Below are 19,391 nucleotides of genomic sequence, written 5' to 3'. Positions count from 1 at the left end.
GAGGTTATAATAGCCAGGTAAGAAATGGTGAGGCTTGGAGCTAAGGTAATGATCTAAGCATCAGAACAGAGATGAACTATGGCCTTTCCACTGATGGGGAGGGAAGAGCGTGGGCTGGCAGAGAGGGGCAGTGGGAGGTGACAGAGACTCAGTGGCAGGTGTGAGCTCCAGGCTTGGGGGCTGCTGTCTCACTTCCCAGCTGATAGCTGGTCCTCAAACATGAACACTAGAGACAGGGCCGGGCAGGGTGTATGTGACAGGGGAGGGGCTGAAGCAGGTGACACCTGGCCCTGTCGCCAGTCCACAGCAACAGGGGAGGGAAGGGCTCCGTGTAGAGTAGAGATGGTGCCTGAAAATTGAGGAGCAGAAGTAGGGAGGGGAAGGTGGGGGTGGGAAGAGCCAGAGGCTACAGAAGGGAACCTCCCTTACTCCCAGCCTCGCCGGGCCCTCACGACCTCTTTGAAAGGACACTATGACAACAGTTAAAACAGAGACAGAACCTGGCCGGCAGTACAGTTGGGTGGGAAGAACCCTTAGCTAGGCTGGCCTGGTGGTCTAGGGCAGGTCACTTTCACACATTTGAGAACAAGGGTAATGAGACCCATCATTGACTGCAGTGTGCAAGGTGCCCTCACATTCGTCTCAGGCACTTGGAGATGGGTGTTACCAACATCTTCATCACTTGGGTAAAATACCAAAAGGCCAAGGACTATGTATGTTGTCTTCTTTAATGGATCCCAAATGGCTAGAACGGTGACTAGCACAAAAGCCCAGTCAAAAATATTTGTTGAATGGACACTGACTGAATCTCATTCCCCTGCGTCAATCCACATTTTACAAATCAAGGAGCAGGTTCTGAAGAGTGATGAGAAATGCCCAGAAATCCCCAGGCCAGGAAGCAACACCATCAGGGCAGGAACTCCGGTTCATCCCTATTTCCACACACCACTCCTGGCCATCTGAGACGGGGGAGTGAGGGACCAAGAGGACCTTCCAGGTACACTGGAGTTTCACGGGGGTGAGAAAGGTCTTAGCAGTCAGAGAACCATGCTTCCAGCCCTTGGTTTCTCAAAGCCAGACCTCAACCCCAGCCTCCCCAGGGCATCCATAGAAGGCTGCCTCACTCCCAAGCCGTACAGGGAGTGGCAAGTCTTGCAGGATGATCTATAGGCCAGAGGTTTGGACCTGAGATCTGGGCTTCCCCCTCCTTCCTGCAGACATTTATTTAGATTTCTTGGGTGCCTCCCATGCTGGGCATCGTGCTGGGCCCAGGAAGAGAGTCTCCCTGGGGAGCCCGGAGTCCGGAGGAGAGACTCACGCCTGATTGCAGGAGGCCTCGTTGAAGCGGCAGGCAAAAATGAAGTTGCCCAGTGCGTCCTTCTCCAGGGACGAGGAAGGGTTCCGAAGTCTGGACAGAATGTTGATGTAGTGGAAGCGGTACCACTCTCTCACCGCATCCACCCCCGAGGAGTATGTCTGGTAGAAGCAGTCTGTTTTGTTCTGGTTGCACTAGACACAGAGACCATAGAGGGTCAGAGGACGAACAGCAGGGACAGACCGAGGTCGGGAAATGAGTGCTCTGGGCTCCTGAGGACTGACGGGCAGGGTGGGGAGCCAGGAGTGGGGAAGAACAGGAGGCAGGGAAGCAGACGCCAGGAGTGGACCGGCACAGCAAGGCTTAAGGGGGCGGTAGGCCAGGGAGGAGACGGGCTGTCCACACCTTCCGGGTCATTCATGCAGCCCCTGCGGAGGGTGGGCAAGGACTCTTCTCCCCACTTCACGGATGAGGACTGAGGAATCAAGAGGCTTGGCCCCGCGGCCGGGCTGGGACCAGAGAGTCCCCGCGTCCTGGAAGCACGGCCCGCTCTCACTAATGCGGGCCTTCTCGCTTCTGCGGCTCTCCCACTTCCTCTTACTCTCCCTTTTATTTTTGTATTAAAACAGGTTTTTTTAAAGTCTCCTTTTTTCCGCCCCCTTATTCCGTCTTTGGCCGGCAGAGCCCCGTTCCCTACCCCACTGGAGCGCGCCGACTGAGCCGCACCCAGCAAGGGCGACCGCAGTTCAGCAAACTGCGTTTCCCACAACAGATTTGACTTCCGGGCGCTTAGCCGCGCCGGCGGAGGCCCCCAGCGAGGGGACCCCACAAGCAGGCGCACGGGAAAATGTTCCGTCGTTTTACTTGTCAGACTTTATTCATTTATTTTGCTAGCAGGCCGACGAGGACCCGCCTCTGACAGGCGTCAGAGGCGGGGGCCGGGAAGGGGGCGGATGCGGGGCGGGGCCTTACCAGCTTGAAGCCGATCTTCCAGTCCTTCCTGTTCACCTGGGGGTTATTGTCCCGCACGCTAGAGGCGGCGCTGCGCGCCCTGCGAGCCGCGGGGGGCGGGGCCGGCACCCCCAGGCGCTGCAGGGGGTGAGGCAGGGACTCTCGGAGGCCGCGACGGCCTCGGAGATGGGCCCGCAGGGTTCGGGAGGAGTTGTATTTGTACAGGTCGAAGAGCGTCTGCTCGGTGATGCGGTCCAGCTCCTCCAGCTCCTCTTTAATTTGCGTGTACCTGGAAGGGGCGGGGACCGGTAAGGGCCGGCCGGGGCGGGGGCCGGCCCAGTGCAAGTACCCGCCCGCCCCGCCTGGTTTCTCGTCCGTCGCCGGTGCGGTCGGTTCATCCCGGAGAAGCTTCGGGGAATAACTCTGGTGTCTCCAGGGCTCTCTCGAAGGGGTGGGGACGTCGGGGTGCAGGCAGGTGTCACCGCGGGAGATGTGGAGGCGACAGCGAGCCCCGGCGTGACGGCATTTGTTGCGGCCTATTTATCGAAAAGGAGAGGCGGGAGGCGCCCTCCTCCCTCTAGCCCTGGCCGGGGAGGGAACCCAGAACTTATCTGTCCTTTCCAACGGCGGGAGGGGGCGGCTTCTGCTTGGGCCCAGACGCGCTCAAGCCCAGATGCGCCCAACAAGCACTCGCGGTGCGCAGTTTACCGCACCCTGATCCCTCAGGCGACGGTGCTTTTTGGGCCAGTCGGCCACCCGGGCACCTTTGAAATCAAGGGTTCTCGACTGCACTTTTAGAATTTTCCCTAGAAACTTGAAAAATAATGATGCTGCACACTCCTCCACAGACTCAGTTTTAATGAGTTTTGGGTGGGACCCAAACACCAGAAGAAAAACACTGTCCAGTATAAATCGGCACATTTCTTCTCAATAGAGGCCCCATTCCATCTCCATCATGACAGTCAAGACAAGCAGCGCCTTAGGTATAGAATCTACCAAAACACTCCTAGAACTAATAAATAAAGGTTGCAGAATACAAAATCAATATACAAATATAATTGTATTTTTATATAATAGCAACAAAAAATTAGAAAATGAAATCACCAAAAACAGTATTAAATAACATAAGCAACATCAAATGCTAGGAATAAATGGAATGAATGGTGCATAAGGCCTCTACACTGCAAATCCTGCTGAGAGAAATCAAAAGACCAAAACAAATGAATTAGAAACTCAATCAGTTGAGATGTCTCCCAAGTTGATCCTTAGATTCTCCACAATCCCTATAAAAATTTCAGCTGATTCTAAATTGATAATATGGAAATGGAAGAGTCTAGAATGGCCAAAACAATTTTGGAAAATAAGAGCCAAGTTGGAGTATTTACTCTACCTGACTTCAACTTATTATAAAGCCACAGTAATCAAAACAGTGTAGTGCTTATGATTTTTGACCAAAGCACCAATTTAATTCAATGGGGAAAATAATTTTTTTAGACAGACGGTACTGAAACAACTTTTCAACTTCACTGAAAAGAAAAAAATGAACTTTAAGGGCTACCTCAGTCCATACACAAAAATTAAATTAAGATGGATCACAGACCTAACCATGAACTTCAGAGCCATGAAGACTGTAGAAGGAAACATAGAAGGAATCTTCATGACTTTGGAGTAGGCAGAAAATTTTTGGAATAAAAGAGGAATAAAAAAAGTTTGTAATAAAAAAAATCAAATGAAGACCTCAACATCTTACAAATCAACAATAAAAAGACAAATTGTTCTTAAAATGAATCAAATTATATGTGTGTGTGTATTTATATATATATACACACACAAATGGTCACAAAACACATGGAACATGCTCAACATAATTAGTCCTCAGGAAAATGCAACTTACAACCATAATGAAGTACTATTTAACAGCCATTAGAAAGGCTAAAACTACAAGATTGACAACATCAAATATTGGTCAGAATATGGATCAATCTGTATTGCTGCTGGTGGTTCTTTAAAATGGTACAACAGAGTCGGTGGACTGTTTGGTAGTTTCTTATAAAGTTAAACATACATCTGTCTACCTTATGACCCAGCAATTGCACCTCTGGTTATCTGACCCAATTCCACTGACAGGTACTCACTCAAGACCAATGAAAAAGACTTGTACATGAATGTTCACAGCAGCTTTTATTCTTAAAAACCAAAAAGCTAGATGTTATGCCTTTTTTACACAACCCAAAGTCCATCAATACCCCTGAGCAATAAAATAGGACCGACAGAGGCAAAAAACAGAGAATTTCAGCAACATTAAATAGAGCAAAATAAGCCAGACATACATACAAGAAAATTGTTGTGTGATTCCATTTATATGAAGTCTAAGAACAGATCAAGCTAATTGATGGTGATGGAAGTCAGAACATACCTGTGGGAGAGGGAGTGGGGTAGGGATTACCACAAACGGGCACCAGGAATGGGAATGTTCAATAACTTCATTATCAAACTTCAGTGCACACTTAAGATTTGTCCATTTTACTGCATGTAAATCACACCTCAAAGAAAAAGTCAAATACGTGTGCAGGGCCCCATTTGACTCATTCAGGTTTAGTGGAGCAGGGTGGCACTCAAACAAGGTTGTTTTTATAAGTGCCCCAGGGATCCCTAATGTGCAGCAACGTTAACCACTGTCTAGTCCACATCCTCACAGTCCTTCTCCACTCAGCTCCACTTCCCTCTCCTCATAAGAGTCTAGCTGGCGGGGCCCTCGGCATCAGCTCCTGCTGCCCGCTCATCCCCTCATAGGAGAAAATGTAGCTCAGGCTGAAGGTGTGAGTTTGACATTTTGAGAGACTTGTTTGTTACTGGTAGTTAAAAGCATGGCATTAATGGCTAGTATTTATTAAGCACTTACTATGGATGAGGTACTGTGGTATTAGAATGTATATTATTTAATCTTCAGTGTAATTCAACACACTGTGAGCCACTGTTAGCTAATACTACTGTCATTCTGTTTCACAGGTAAAAAATCCAAGGCAGGTGACTTGTTCAAGGTCACAAGCCAGGAAATGGGTCAGAACGATCACTCTGACCTCCATTCGGCTAACTTAGGGCTATTTTAGGAGGTTGGCAACATGTCCCAGAAAGAGCCGAAGCCAGAGTCAGCTGGATGTGGGTCCTAGTGTTCTGGCTGCATGCCTGCTAGCTGGGTAATGTTGGTAAGTAACCCAACCTTTCTGAACTCAACCTCACTTTCCTCATCTGTAGAATGGGCGTAACACTAGATCTGCCTACCACATGAAGCTCTTAGAGGCTTAAATGAGAAAATATCCAGTGATACAAAGTGAAGAGGCCACTGAATATCAGAAAAACACCACAAGGGCCTGAAGCCCAGGAAACTGAAATACCTTTCTCATGGTCACGTGGGAAGAATCCAGGTCTCCCAACCTGGCTGGAGTCAGCTTCATGACATGAGCCAGCACATCTCTGGCTGGGCCTCCCTTCCCATCCTGCCTATTGTCTCAAGTTCCTCGGTGCCCCTCTCTGACCTCCTACACTTCCCTCATTCTCATCACTGATCTCAGGCTGTTACTTCTGTACCCACGTGACTCTTCTCCACTGAGCCCAGGCTGTCCGTGTGCCAGCCCCTCGTGTCGGCTCCCTCTGAGAAGCCTCTTCGAGAGAGGCCTCAGATGAGCCCCACCACCACCGCAGGAAAGGCCAGGCCCCTTATAGAATGCCTCACTTGCTAAGGCCTACTGTGCTCCTGTTTCTTGGCTTAAGTCCGGGAGAAGTATTCCCACGTCATCCCTTCAAAAAAGCAATCTCTCCCTCCCTTTCAGTCGACACCTAGAGGTAAGACAACCAGCCACTGAGTAAAATGCACATGACCTCTGATCTTGTCCTGCAAGCAGGAGGGCCTGGCAAGAGGAGACCGGGGCTGGGCAGGGATAAAGTATGCCCACAAGGGGCTTCAGCAGGACGGCCCAGCCCTTCTCCTTGAACTCCTTCCCAGGTCACACTCACTGCCGTCACTCCCACTGCCATCAGGCAGGCATTAACTATTTCCATTTTACAGCTGAGGAAACTGAGGCCCTTCAATTGGGCAACTTCCCTAACATTTCTCAGCTAGCAAATAACAGGAGCCAAGATTTGAGCCTAGGTGTGTCAGATGCCACTGCCCCTGCTGTTTCCGTGACTTCTGCCTCTGGGCTCAGGAGCACTTGAAACTGGGAATGAAAGCCTCCTTTCCCACAGTTGGCCGTCTCCCCTCCAGCCCCTCTTCTTTGCCCAGGACAGACTGGCAGGAGTAGGGACACAGCTTCCCTTGTTCTCTGCCTGTCTGCGTATCTCCTCATCCTCCCTCCCTCTCTCTCCCTGGTGGCCTCTTAGAGAAGAGCCCATGCTCACTGAGCAGCCTTGGGATTTGCCCAGGCCACCATCCCACCCACCCAGAGGCCCCTAGCAGAGCGTTCTCAGCCAGCATTCCAGAAGTACTAGGTGAAGCTGGGTACCGGAAACTCACCAGCTTCCTCTCCGTTGCCACTGGGCATCTGGGGGCCTACCCAACTCCCTCCTTCCTCCAGGGACCACCTAGAAGCCTTGACTTCCCTGTCATTGGCCCCTTCCCCAGGCCCATTCTCCTCCACATCTCAGCACCTCCAGCCTGTCTCTCAGGGAGCTGTGAACACACAGCCTGGAAGGGGTCCCTCCACACGGCCTCTGTGAGCTCAGCCTGCCCACAGTGTGGCCACAGCCCCTCTCCGTGAGCCTCCTGAGGACAGTCAGCCCCTCTGAGCTACTAGATCACATGTGGACTTCAATCCTGGCTGCAACATTTTAAGAACAATAGATGTTCACAAACCACTGACTGTCAGAGGAAGGACAGCCAGGAAGGCCCAGGAAGGTGAGGGCCCTGGAAACCATGCCATCAGTTTCAAAGGGAAAGTCACAGGAACTCAGTTCAAAGCAGCGCTCCAGGCTCACATCCTAGTCTTGGCACCCGTCGGAGGGCTACCCTTAGAGAACTATTACTCCTCCTGTGTCTCTCTGCCTCCTCACCTTTGAGGTGGGAGGATGACTAGTACCTGCTACATAGGGCTGTTATGAGGATTAAATGAGTTAATATATGAAAAGTAGTGGCAAAGGAGGTACAGGAGACACAGGAGCGCTGCTGGCCACTTATCTGCCATGTGACTTTGCCGTCTGAACAAGAGCAGGTGGAAGACAGATTCCAACTCTGACTCCTCCACTTAACAGCCGGGTGAGCTGTGCAAAGCCCCAGTTCTCAGAGCCTCGGTTCCTCAGCAAAGCTTGTTAGGACCAGGATGCAATGGTGGGCTCTGCAGGCTGCTAGAGGTTGCTGCTGACATATCCGTGGAGTAAGGAAGGAAGGGCTGTTTTTAGGGTGGCTTCAGAGAAGTTATGACGAGGTAAATTTTGCGTAAGGAAGAACTTTCTACCAGCAGCTGCTGAGGCAGTGAGGCTCCGGCCAAGAGCAGCCCATCACTGAGGTGGGGTCAGCGCCAAGAGTCTGGGCTCCTGTCCCTGCCGGGCCGCCAGCACAGAACCTGGTGTCCACATCCTGCAGGGTCTCCCCACCAAGCTTAGGGACTACGGCCTAGCTCAGCGCCCTCTCTTCCCCCATTCCCGCTGCCGTGCCCCTGCCTGCCTTCTCTGGGAAGGAGGATTCCCTGACCTCCTTTATTGTTTGAACCCAAGTCCTTCCTTAGATCCAGCCTTAATCCCTCCCAGGAGTGGGTGAAAAAAGCCCTGCATTGACCAGGAAGGAAGGGATCACAGGGGCTGACCCCTCACACCGGGTTCTTGGCACCTCCTTGCTTAGCATCAGAAGATCTTCAGCCCTTGCCCCCTTTCCTGGAAGTGACAGAGCTGCCCAGAACCCAGCACTTCCTCCTTCCCCTCTCAGTGTGTGTCCTGCTGGAAGCCGGCATCCTGACCCAACTCTGCCCCATACCAGCTATCTCCAGGCTCCTCTGTCTCACCCACTTCCTCCCTGCTGCCTTGGCGGGAGTCACCTGCCCCCTGCCTCCTGCTCCAGCCTTGGTGATTCACACCAGGTCGCCACCCACAGGTTGTGTTAGGTGTCCACCCAGCCCTGCCTCTCTCCTTGGACAGAAGCCAGAAGCCCTGCGTCCCTCCTTCCTGCACCCCTTTTTGCTGCTCTTCCCCATGGGCTCCCACCAGCCCCCCACGATTCTGGGCTGCTGTTGCCCCTCCTTGAAGTGCAACAGGAGAAAAGAACTTTGAAATCAAACACACTTGGTTTGTACTCGGCTGCTAACCTGAGATGCACTGGCTCCCAGGTGAGGGGGGTGATTTCTGATGCCCAGTTTCACCACCTCTGTGAACTTGGGCAAGTTAGTCTGCCTGGACCTCAGTTCCCTCATCTATAAAATGGGAATAATACTGCTACCTACTTTAGAGGTCTTTTGTCAAAATTAAAAATCTAATTAATGTAAATATTTAACTTATGTCTGGTACATATTAAGTAGCATGTAAGTGTTAACTGTCATTGTTTTATTATTTTTTGAGTCACCTTGCTCAGATTATTGCACCTCCATTTCCTCATCTGCAAAATGTGAACCATAATCATGCCCGCCTCCCTGGACTTTTCAGGATTAATGAGATAGTACTTATCAAGCCCCCAATATGGAACCAAGCACATAGTAGGTATTCAGGATCCCTCCCCTGAACTAGGGCACCAGCCCAGCTCCCCTCTCTTCCAGGGTGCTTTCTCCTCACTCTGTCCTGCGGCAGCCCTTTGGGCTGAAGTGATTCTTTCTGTGTGGACCCCTGCCTCCCAGCTGACAGACCCCAGAGGCAGGGACTTGCTTTCCATTCCCTGGGGCTTTTTCTTGGACTATCCAGGGCCCTGAACCCAGCAGGACCTTAGGAAATACACAGGCTCAACCCTGCCCTCTCCATCTCTCACCCACATCTTACAACCACAAATATCACATTGAGAGCCTGCCACCCTGACTGTTGTCCCTACCTCCTGCCTGCCCACTGGCTCACAGCAGCCCAAGGTCGCCCCCCTCCACCACAGCCTAGAGGTAGAGGGGATGGACTGGGGGAAAGATCAGGGCAGGGGGGCCATAGGGTCAGGAGGAAGAGGAGCAAAGCCACGGGCCCCAGGAGAAGAGGAAGGAGGCTGAGGGAAGGAATGGACAGCCCAGAAATACGAGGTGAACATCTGATGGAATCTTCATTTACTCCCCGTCCCACATCTTGGGTATTAAGAAGAGATAGGAGTCAGTGACTGTGTAACATCTTCCTATGGTGACAGGTAGTAACTGCACTATTGGAGGTGAGGATTTAATAATATAGGTAAGGGTGGAACCACTGTGTGGTACACTTGAAACCAATATAAGACTGTATATCAACAATACTTATAAAAAGAGAGAGAGACAGGTTTGTGATCAGACAGAGGGTGAGTCACAGCTCGACCACTATCTCTGTGACCTAGTGAGTTGTCTCCCTTTGCCTCAGTTTTCTCAGGGAAATATTAAAGGGATAATACCAGTACCTGCCTGTGGGATTGTTGTGAGAATTCTTGGGGATTCCTGTAGAGTACTTGGCAGTGTCTGGGGCATCAGCATTTCCCTAGTCAATGACCCCTTACCCATACATTAGAAGGAGGCTAATCAGTTAAATGGCCCAGCAGCTTTTTCTCTGCAGGACAGGACGTCCCAACCCTTATTAGTCAATGACACACCTCGGGACATGGTAGAATATGGGGGGTAGGGGTCTCCACCCCCAATATGTGACCTGTCCCAGTCATCCATAATTGCACACACACCCAATATGTTTGCTCACATACACACACACTCATGCAATCACAAATACATACTCATAAGCCTTATGCTCCTTGCAGGCAGAGAGACTGTAACTCTTGCAATTTTTATTACACTTAGCACAGTGGACTGCAGGTGTTTCCATGCCTATCTCTTCCATCTTATTCTATCTTTGTGTTTCTACCACCTAGCAAAGGACTTGGCCTTAACGAAGAGTGTATGAATTTTTAATGAGCCCATTTGCCAGGTGCCTAGCAGTGTCTGTCTGGCATTGCCGGACTGAGTGAATATATAAATAAAGGTATATATAAACACCCAGCCCTGCCCTCCTTTCTTCTCCACGGTTACCACCCCCTTTGGCTTTCAGATGAAAAATTGGCACAGAACAGTCATGAAACTCAAAACCTCAGGACACACCTGAGCACTTAAAAATCAGGCACCTGGGCAGGTGAACTCTTCAGCCCAGCAGGGGTCACCTGGGTGTCAGGAGACTGGGGGACAGGCTGCTTTCTGTCCTGTCTGGTTCCCGCAGCTCTCCACCCTCAGCCTCGGCTGGCTCAGGGCTCAGATCGCTTTGCCACCACCCCACACTTTGTTTTCCCCAAAACGAACTCCTTCCACACTAGGACAGATGGGCAGGGCCCCACCTCAGCCAGCTCCCACCCCCCACTGCCACACCACCACCTGCGCGGCCTCGCCTCCCCATTAGAGTCCTCTCTCCAGGTGGGGGTGGGGGCTGCCTGCCCTTTCCTCTCCTCTTGCCCCAGGGAAGGGATGGGGATGATCACTACTGGCCTTTTTGGCATCTCAACCTCACAGCACTCCCTCCCACATACAGGCAGAAGGGACGGAAAGGAAGAGGGGTGGTCCACCCGCACCCTGGGTGAGGCTGGGGGCTTGGAGGGCCCCGTGGGCAGAGCCACCGCCAGTCCATCAGGTAGAGGGTTCCCTGTCTTGCCCAAGTGAGGCCTGCTGGGGACAGGAGGGCCGCCTCCTGCCCTTGGGTCTGAGGGTCTGCCTGCTCAGGGGGAACCTCTGGGCCCCCCTGAAGTGGCAGAGGGACGACTGACCTGTAGGGATTGAGAGTGCAGATGGTAACGGCGGGGAAGACGAGCTTGTCCGAGTTGAGATTGATGTTGAGGCTGACGGGGTAGCTGAAGTACTCTCCAAACAGCAGGCCAAACTGCCAGTACATCATGCCGAAGGTGCAGAGCCAGAGCACGGCCCAGAAGGCAGTCTTCATGCGGTTGTGCTGCGAGCACACCAGGCGGATGGCGCCATGGATGGTGGTGTTGTTGCAGAAGAACTGGAAGAGCTCTCGGTAGGAGCGGTGGAACTCAATCAGGGCCTCCTCCTCCTCTGTGGGCTGCCGGGGAGCCGAAGGTTCAGGGCCCGGCCCCTGCTCCTCGCGCTTGTCTCCCTTCATGAGCCCTTGGAGATTGTGTAGGGTGAGGGTCAGGGCTGGGCTCTGGGCGCCGTCCCCCATCATCACCTTAAACCCCAACTCACCTGAGCCCACTGCTCCCTCCCTCCACCTTCCCCAGAGCCAGCTGACCTCCGGAATTGGGGCCAGGACAGGAGCTGGACCGCTCTGCAGTGGCCTCTCTGTTCCCTGATAAAGGCCACGTTTTGGCCTCTGTCCTAGCACCTCCCTCTCTGTCCTCACAGTCAGCCTCCGCTGCGGGCCAGTCTATCTTCGGCCTTCTTCCTCCAGGACCTGTGTCTTAGCTGTGGGTCTCTCTCTGCCTGTTGCTTCTCTGTGGGTCTCTCCCCAGCTGTCTTCTTCCTTGCCTGCCTCCTTTCTGGTTGCCAGACTCTCTGATCCTGCCTCTCTTGCTCTTGTCTTTCCCCCTCTAAGTCGGGCTCTCTCCTGGGTCTCCCGCCCTCGCCTCAGGCTGTGCCCTGACTCCCTCGTCGTCCCAAGGACTGCAGGGTCGGGAGGCCTGGGCCGCCTCCCGCTCCCCACTCCCAGGTTGTGGCTGGACTGGGACTGGTTCCTTTCCAGCTGAATCTGGCAGCCCAACCTCCCCCTCACCTGACAGGTGCAGCGGCCTGGCCAGGGAGCCCGCCCGCCGGGCAGGGCGGGAAGCCACAGAAGCCTCATTAGCATCTCAATTAAAGGTGAGCAGGGCAGGGGGTGGGCCAGAGGCGGAGTCAGAGCGGAGTTTTCCAAAGGGAGGAGGGCTCCTGAGAGCCGGTGACTGGGGGGTGCTGGGGCCGCAGAAGGTAACCCAGGTCTGAAGAAGAGTTGGGGAGCTGACCAGCTAGGAGACAGGATGGCAGGGAGGGCCAGAGATCTCAGACAACTGGAAGGATCCTGAATGCAAAGCCAGGAGGGCAAGACACGGAGAAAGGACAGCCAGGATGAGTAAGACAAGGAGGGCAGGGAGGGTGGGAAATGGAAATGATGGAGGAGGACAGGAGGAAGGACTTGTGAGGGTGTGGAGCCGGTTAGGGGAGAGGCAGACAGGGGGGTGGGGAGTCAGCCCCAAAGGGACCCTCCCCTCCTGGCAGGGGTGGCAGGGAGGGAAGGGAGCCCCAAGTGGGCTTCCAGAAGCTAGGTCCCCTCCCTGAGGAATCCCCGAAAGGGCACTCACAGGTCAGCCTCACCCCAGGTCTGGGAGGGGAAGGAGAAGGGGTATCTGCAGGTCCCTCCCTGCCCACTGATGAGGGCACACCTCCTGGCCCGCCCGGCGCTGGCACTCACTGGAAGCCCTCTTCTGCCTCACCTCTCCCCCCGGCCCATCCTCTTCCCTCCTGTCTCTTCATCCCCACCCCGACCAGGCCAGCCTGGGAGGGGCCCAGGTGAAGGTGGGGGCTGGGCGGGGCCCTGGGACATTCTGTTCTTTTTTTACATCACTGGCTGCCAAGCCAAGAATGTGTAATGTCCGCTGTTGTAGTCACGGGGTTGCAGGAATGTGGGCACCAAGAGGCAGCACAGGGGCCAGGCTGAGCGCTTGGACACAGGCCTGGAGCCCAGGGAGCATCAGGGCGGGACGTGGGCAGTGCTGGGCGTCACAGAGGAGAAGGGTGGGCAAGGCTAGAGGCCACACCTGGAAGGAAAGGGAAGCTCACTGGCAGAGGCTGTGTTTTTCCCCAAAATCTCTGCCCCAAACTTAATCCAGCAGCAAAGTGCCAAGCAGTGAGCAAGCAGAGAGGGAAGGGTCAGAGAACCAGGACCAAAGAGAGGGCCCAGGGAGGCCCAGGCGCTGCATGTGACTGTGGAGATCTGCCACCGTGGACCCTGCCGGAGGTGCCCAGAGTGTGTGCCCGGTTTCTCCCGCTTCCTGGGCGGAGCCGGCCTTGGACAGGCAGACAGGAGCCCAGCTTGAGTGGACAGGTGGGGGAAGACAGGCCTGTAATATGATAAGATAAGGATTCTAGTGGCAGAGATAAGAACTGTGTGCTGAGGGAGCCAGGGGCATGGGGGGAGAGGCACTCACTGTGTAGAGACTTAGGAAGACTTCCTGGAGAAGGTGTCATCTCAGCTGAGTGTTGAGGAATGACAGGAGTTTACTAGGCAAAGAAAAGGGGAGCAAGGTACTCCAGGGTCAGGGCACAACCCAGCCCTATGGCTTCCTCTCTGCTGGTCTCCTGTGGCCTCTCAGAGTAAGAGCTGCTGTCAACCAGGATTCCAAAGCCTGGTCCTTTGCTTCCCTTGACACCTGATGGGGACACCCTGCTAAGGAAGGGGAAAGGCTGACTTTTTCTCCATTTTCCAGATGAAGAAACTGATCCTCCACAAAGATAAGCCAGTTTTCTGAGGCCTGCTGGGACCAGGAGATAAGCCAGTTTTCTGAGGACACCAAACAAAATAGCAGCCAAGTGAGAAACAGATTCAGAATTCCTCTCCTCTGGGGTTGTCTCCACTGGGCTTTTGCCATTTACTTCCCAAGACAGACCAGCCACAGACTCATGGAGAATCGGGGCTCTCCCGCACCTGGTTTTGAAAGCCAGAAAGGTTCACACATCACAGAGTCCATGGATTCATCAGAAATCTGGGTCCTGGATTATCTCCCTGGCTCTGTGATCTCTACACTGTCCCACCTTCCTACAGAACCCAGGCACCCCTAGAAGAGAAACTCCATTCACCTTTGAACCAGGTATTTAAATAAAGGACGATCCTATATAATGGAGTACGCAGCACCTTGCCTACTTTATCTCAAAGGTTCTGAGAAGTACCTCCCTGCCTTTTCTATTTGCTAGCTGGTGCCTGAAATGCAACCACTGGCTTAGGGCAGCACACCAAATAGTTTTCATCTCAAGGGCTCTGCGAGAAGAACTGCAAGGCCTGATCTGAGCTGACCAGACTGTGTGGTGTCCCTGTAGCTGCCTGCCAGACTATGCGCTTAGAAACAGCAGCATTCTCGATCTGGAATGGGCTGGAGCAAGCTTGTTGTTGTGAGAAAAATAGAAATCTGAGACCTATGCATTTGTGATAGCACCAAATATTAATGTAACATAAATACTAAATATTATCTTTTAAAGTGCAGGTATAATACCCAAATACATTTTTGTTGTGATATAATTTTTCAACAATACAGAAGTATAAGGAACAATAAAAGCCTCCCTTTGTCCCATTCCTTACCCACTCCTTACCCAAGGGGAACCACTGTAATCTGTGCATCCATCTATATCTTTTTGTGCATTCTTATAGATTTACATGTATTTTTTTTTAATGTGTAGTTTTTCCATGAGTGGAACTATGTTACAGGTATTCTGTAACTTCCATTTCTGCTTTTAAACTGTGTGACTTTGCAAAAACCACTTTGCCTCTCTGGATCTCAGTGCTCTTATCTGAAAATTGAAATAGTGGGGCAGGGGGAATAAGCCCAGATGGTCGCAAAGTCCCCTTCCAGCTGACTCCACATCCAGCTCCTTGCTTAACGCACAAGGGAACCAAGGCCCAGAGAACAAAGTGACTTGTCCACAGTCACCCAAAATTTAGGGATGGGGCCCGATGGATCACTGAGCTTCCCTTTTCCCAGTACTGCTCCCCTGACTTCCAGAGAGGTGGAGTCTTGCTCTGTGGGGGACCAGACACCATGGGGATCCTTGTCTTGGAAGCTCCCCCAACCCTTCCCAGAGCCCCAGCTCTTCCTTCCCTCCCAGGGCCGCCAACCCCCACCAGCACCAGCTATTCCCTAACCATTGGTGTGGCCATAAAGTGTGCAAAGGCTACTGGGAGAGAAGTAAAATAGAGGTTCTACAGCTGGATGAAGGTCATGAGTCCAAAGGGTCTTTCCATCTCTTGCTCTCTGAAGAACAGGACATGACAGAAGTGATCACTTTCTCCTCCACACTCCCAAGAGAGCCTTGTCCAGAGCCCTTTCCCAGCACTGTGTACTGTTATGCTGCTGTGTGCATGTGCATGTGTATATTGGCATGTTTACCTATGCGCGGGTCATATTGTGAGTTCTCTGACAGGCACTGGGCTTATCTGTCTTGGGGGCCCCACTGTCTAGTGGTAACTCTTTGTTGGCCCACTCTGCAGAAGACAGCAGAATTAGCATCTTGGGCAAGACCCAAGGTTTATTTTTGACAGAGAGTGGTATGCTATGAGCAAGCATCCCCAAAATATCAAACATCCTAATTTCATCTGATAACCAACTAATTTGTCATCTATTCATTTATCTAAATTATCCTCCACTTTTTCCGTTTCAGTCTCTATCCTTTCTGGGGTAAAAATGAGTAACTCAATTAAATATAACTCTTATTTCTTAGTGCTTAGAGCTAATTAGCTTTTCCACAATGGGCTGCCCAAGGTGAAAACAGTAAACCCTTTTATCTGTGTTTATATGCTGTGAACTTCTCCTTAACCTAAATTCATGTACCAGACAATCTCCTGCCACTCCTGGTCCAGTCACCTGGCAGGATGCTTAGACATTCACCATTAGCAGCTTATTCCTTCAGGTTGAGGCAGGATTTCTCAGCCTTGGCACTACTGACATTTGGGATAGTTTTTTGTTGTGGGGCATCCTGTGCAGCAGACAGGCCAATATCCACTCGACGCCTCCTGCAACATGGCGATCAGAAACTCCTCCAAATATGGCCAGTGTCTTCTGGGGGCCAAAATCACCCCAGTTGAGAACAACTGGGCTAGAGGACCATCCCTAGTGAAAATGCACTCTGGAGAAAGATGACCCTCATCAGTTACACATTTCTCAGTATTTACCAGACTCTTTCCAAGGGCACCAGTTGGCTAAGAACAGAGAGAGGGGAAGAGGAAGGAAAGGGAGTATTTAGAGGAATCCACACCCACCAACTCCCTTTTGGATTCTTCATGGGCCTCTGAGAAGAAGGATCTCTGAGCAATCCCCTCTGCTGAAGACCTGGGGGAAGAGCCCCACCCCACAAATCCTGAGAGTCCATGGTGTGCTCACTCTGGGTCTGGTGTTCCTAATGCAAATCATCAAAACTTCAAGGAAGCTGTTGAAGAACGTGAAAGGAGCAGAGACAATGGCATGCCTTCAAGGAATCCAGAATTCCTCACCCAGGGAGTCTCCCTTCGTCCTCCTGGAGGAGGCTGGGAAGGCACAAGAACCATTTACCGACAAGGTTTGTCAATCATGCTCCAGCTAGGAAAGAGGAAACACTCCAAGTCTTTCAAATGGAAGAAAACAGAGGGAATTGGTACATGGGTAGTGGATGAACTGAGAAGCCAACAGGAAGCAAGGTAACCCAGAAACAGCAAAGCTGGAAGCAGCTACGACTCTAGGGCTGGACAGACAGCAAGGTAATGTAGTATAGACTTGCAGAGCTATTTGGCAAGATCTAAATAGTGGGGGCTCCCTGGTAAGAGATGGGATTATGAAGGAGGAAAGGATGAAACACAACCAACCACAGGCTGTCTGAAAGCAAAAAGACTGGGGAGAAAGCCTGAATTCTTCCCTCCGCCCACCCACCTGTCTTCCTATTGGCTGAACCTACCCAGAAGACAGAGGCATCTGGGACATGTAGTTCCCAGTAGTGGTACGTACCAGAGCAGGGGAAGGTGGAGGGCAGTTCTGCAGGTAAACCAACAACAACTGACTGGCACAAAAAAAAGAGTCCCAGAGAGGTGAAGTGATGGGGCAAGATTAAAGTACAGGCTTTAGGGCTCTTTCCTTAGGTCCCAGAGAGTCCTTGAAGGCCAAAGTGACATTAGAAGCAACAGAAAGAAGGATGTAGTTCAGCCAGCTGGGGGTAAAAAGCATTGGAGATAGTGCTCACCTGTAAAGCAGGGACCTTCTGCTGTGCAGGAAACCTTCTGGGGACATTCACAGGAACAAACGAAAGTGGAAATTCATCTGTACATGTAAAGTTAGTGTGCTATGCACTTCATTGTTTATATATTTTAGTTAAAAGAAAAAGAACCCTGTCTTTTAGAGTAAAATCCTGCAATGTTTTCAAATGACATATGTCTGGGATTTGCTTCAAAATAATTTAGGGGAGAGTAGAAAAGTTGGGGAGGATTGTATGGAAGAATGAAGACTGGCCCTGAGTTGAAGCTGGGAGTTCACAAGACTATTTCGTCCCCTTTTGTGTTTGTATATATTTTGTGTGAATTTCCATAATAAAAAGAAAAGGGAGAACAAAAAATTTGAGGCCACTCAACACACATACCCTTATGCATTTCAGAGCTCAGCAGTGCCAATCTCAGCCCCAGTTGCCTTGACTCGGAGAGAGCCACAGCCTGAGCAGGGCGCGCTGTTCTGTCTCTTCCCTTTCTGGGCAGCGGTGGACCACCTGGATGAACATTTACAAGCAGAGTGCAGGTCGGATGCCTGTTCCAGGAGAGGAGAGTGGAATGTCTAGAGCTCAGGTGGACCCCTGCCCCTTTGTGAGCCCTCCTCCCCAGGCGCATGCTGCACCAGGACTTCTCTGCTCCTCCTCCCAGAGCCTGCCAGCCTGTCAGACCAACGAGGGAAAAGAGGAGCACTGAACATGGCCTTCCAGGGGCAGGAGCAGAGCAGTGCCCAGGGGACCTCTCACAAGAGAGTAAGCCAGCCTCTCATGCCAGAGGAGGCAGCCCTAAGTCCCAGGGAGGCAGTGTGTTTGCTGGAATGATCTGGGACCTGGAAGTCAGGAGCCTGGGGCCCTAGGCTGGTTCTGCCATAGACTGGCTGTGGGATGTGGGTAAGGCATCATTCATTTATTCTATAAATATGTACTGGACACGCGGTGTGTGCCAGACTCTGTGCCAAGTACTGGGAACCCAGACGTGGCCATTGCAGAGCTCATAGGCTGGTGGGGCAGGAGACCCTGTGGGTCACTGAGAGCTGTCTGCATGGGGGCTGCACAGCCTGGGATGGGGGTGCTTCCCAGTGCCTGAGCAAACCTCAAGGACAGGTGGAGGTCAGCCAGGATCACAGAAGCCTGGAGACCAGAGGGCCTCGCTGAAGTGGGGAGGGGGCAGACAACTGCAGGGAGTCACGGGGTTGTTCGTGGTTGCAGGGAAAGGATGGGAAGAAAGGGGCAGGGACCACACGAGGCTCCCCTGGAATCCTGGTCTCCTGTGCGCATCAGCCGCACCTCAGTCTTCTCATCCTCGAGGCGAGGGGGATGCATCGGCTCAGCTCTGGCACAGTGGGCCCTACTCATCTGGAACTCGGTCTTCATCCTCCCGTGCTTTAGGGACCAGGAGCAGGGGCCCACTGCACCTTCTGTGGGGTCTTGTAGGTGACCTGTGCCCACTAATGTGTGGACAGAGTTGCATCAAGGGAGGGAGGGCTGGCCTGCTACTCTTTCGTAGCTTATCTTAAAAAGTCACACTTTTTGTGTGTTTGGGGGGGGGACTTGGTGAAGGGGGGAGTCTAGTAAACATAATGTTCCTCATGTAATTGTAGATTAATGATACCAAAAAAAAAAAAAAAGTCACACTCTAGGGCCGGAATCCAGGAGTCCAGAGAGTCTGCCAACTGGAACTGTGGTTCCCACACGCTGCCTCTGGCTGGCTGTCCCCAGCCTCTGTGGGTCTCTGCACTCTCCGTGCTTGTCAGTCCCAGGCCCCTCGGTTTTTCAGATCTGGCTCCTGGCTGAACAATGCTCTGTCTGAACTCTGTTTGTTCCTGGTCACCTCGGCCCAGACGGGCAGTTGGGGGCCTATCTGAGGATTGTGCTCTCTCTTTCCCACCAGCCGGGCCTGGCCGGCCCTGCAGTCCTCCTCTCCCAGTCAGCCTCTCAAAGAAGGGAGGAGGCCTGGTTCCGGCCCCGCTGCCCTCACGTGCTTTCCCGGCCACCCCCTCCCGCCCTGCGTCGGGCAGCCAAGCCTGTTCCTCTTCCCGATTGCGACAGCTGCCTCAGCTCCCAGCGCTCCCTGTCCCCGCCCCGTGGCTGGC

The 19,391-nt window shown here is 52.3% G+C and overlaps 1 protein-coding gene and 1 long non-coding RNA gene across 6 annotated transcripts in view; one reads left to right on the top strand and one right to left on the bottom strand.

Annotated features, from left to right (window-relative positions):
• The window catches only part of SCNN1A (sodium channel epithelial 1 subunit alpha), a 23,363-nt gene extending 10,674 nt beyond the window's left edge, over positions 1–12,689 (bottom strand). For 2 of the 5 annotated variants that reach the window (XM_037009042.2, XM_037009046.2), the window contains exons 1-4: positions 11,581–12,100; positions 11,142–11,502; positions 2,288–2,555; positions 1,319–1,509 (exon numbers count right to left, since the gene is read on the bottom strand). In XM_037009042.2, the coding sequence (XP_036864937.1) occupies positions 1,319–1,509; positions 2,288–2,555; positions 11,142–11,497 (815 nt within the window). In that variant the 5' untranslated portion in view covers positions 11,498–11,502; positions 11,581–12,100. The other 3 variants (XM_037009045.2, XM_037009044.2, XM_037009043.2) reach the window with 3 other exon arrangements.
• LOC140846439 (uncharacterized) lies at positions 12,303–19,260 on the top strand. The gene is made up of 4 exons (XR_012125532.1): positions 12,303–12,439; positions 13,794–16,807; positions 17,692–18,051; positions 18,508–19,260. It is a non-coding gene; the product is annotated as an uncharacterized lncRNA (long non-coding RNA).
• The last annotated feature ends 131 nt before the right edge of the window (positions 19,261–19,391 follow it).

The sequence above is a fragment of the Manis javanica genome, chromosome 15 (genome assembly GCF_040802235.1).
Source record: "Manis javanica isolate MJ-LG chromosome 15, MJ_LKY, whole genome shotgun sequence".
In the NCBI taxonomy this organism is placed as follows: Eukaryota; Metazoa; Chordata; class Mammalia; order Pholidota; family Manidae; genus Manis; species Manis javanica.
The sequence above is the reverse complement of the archived record's forward strand: the minus strand, read 5'-3'. Positions and strand labels throughout refer to the sequence as shown.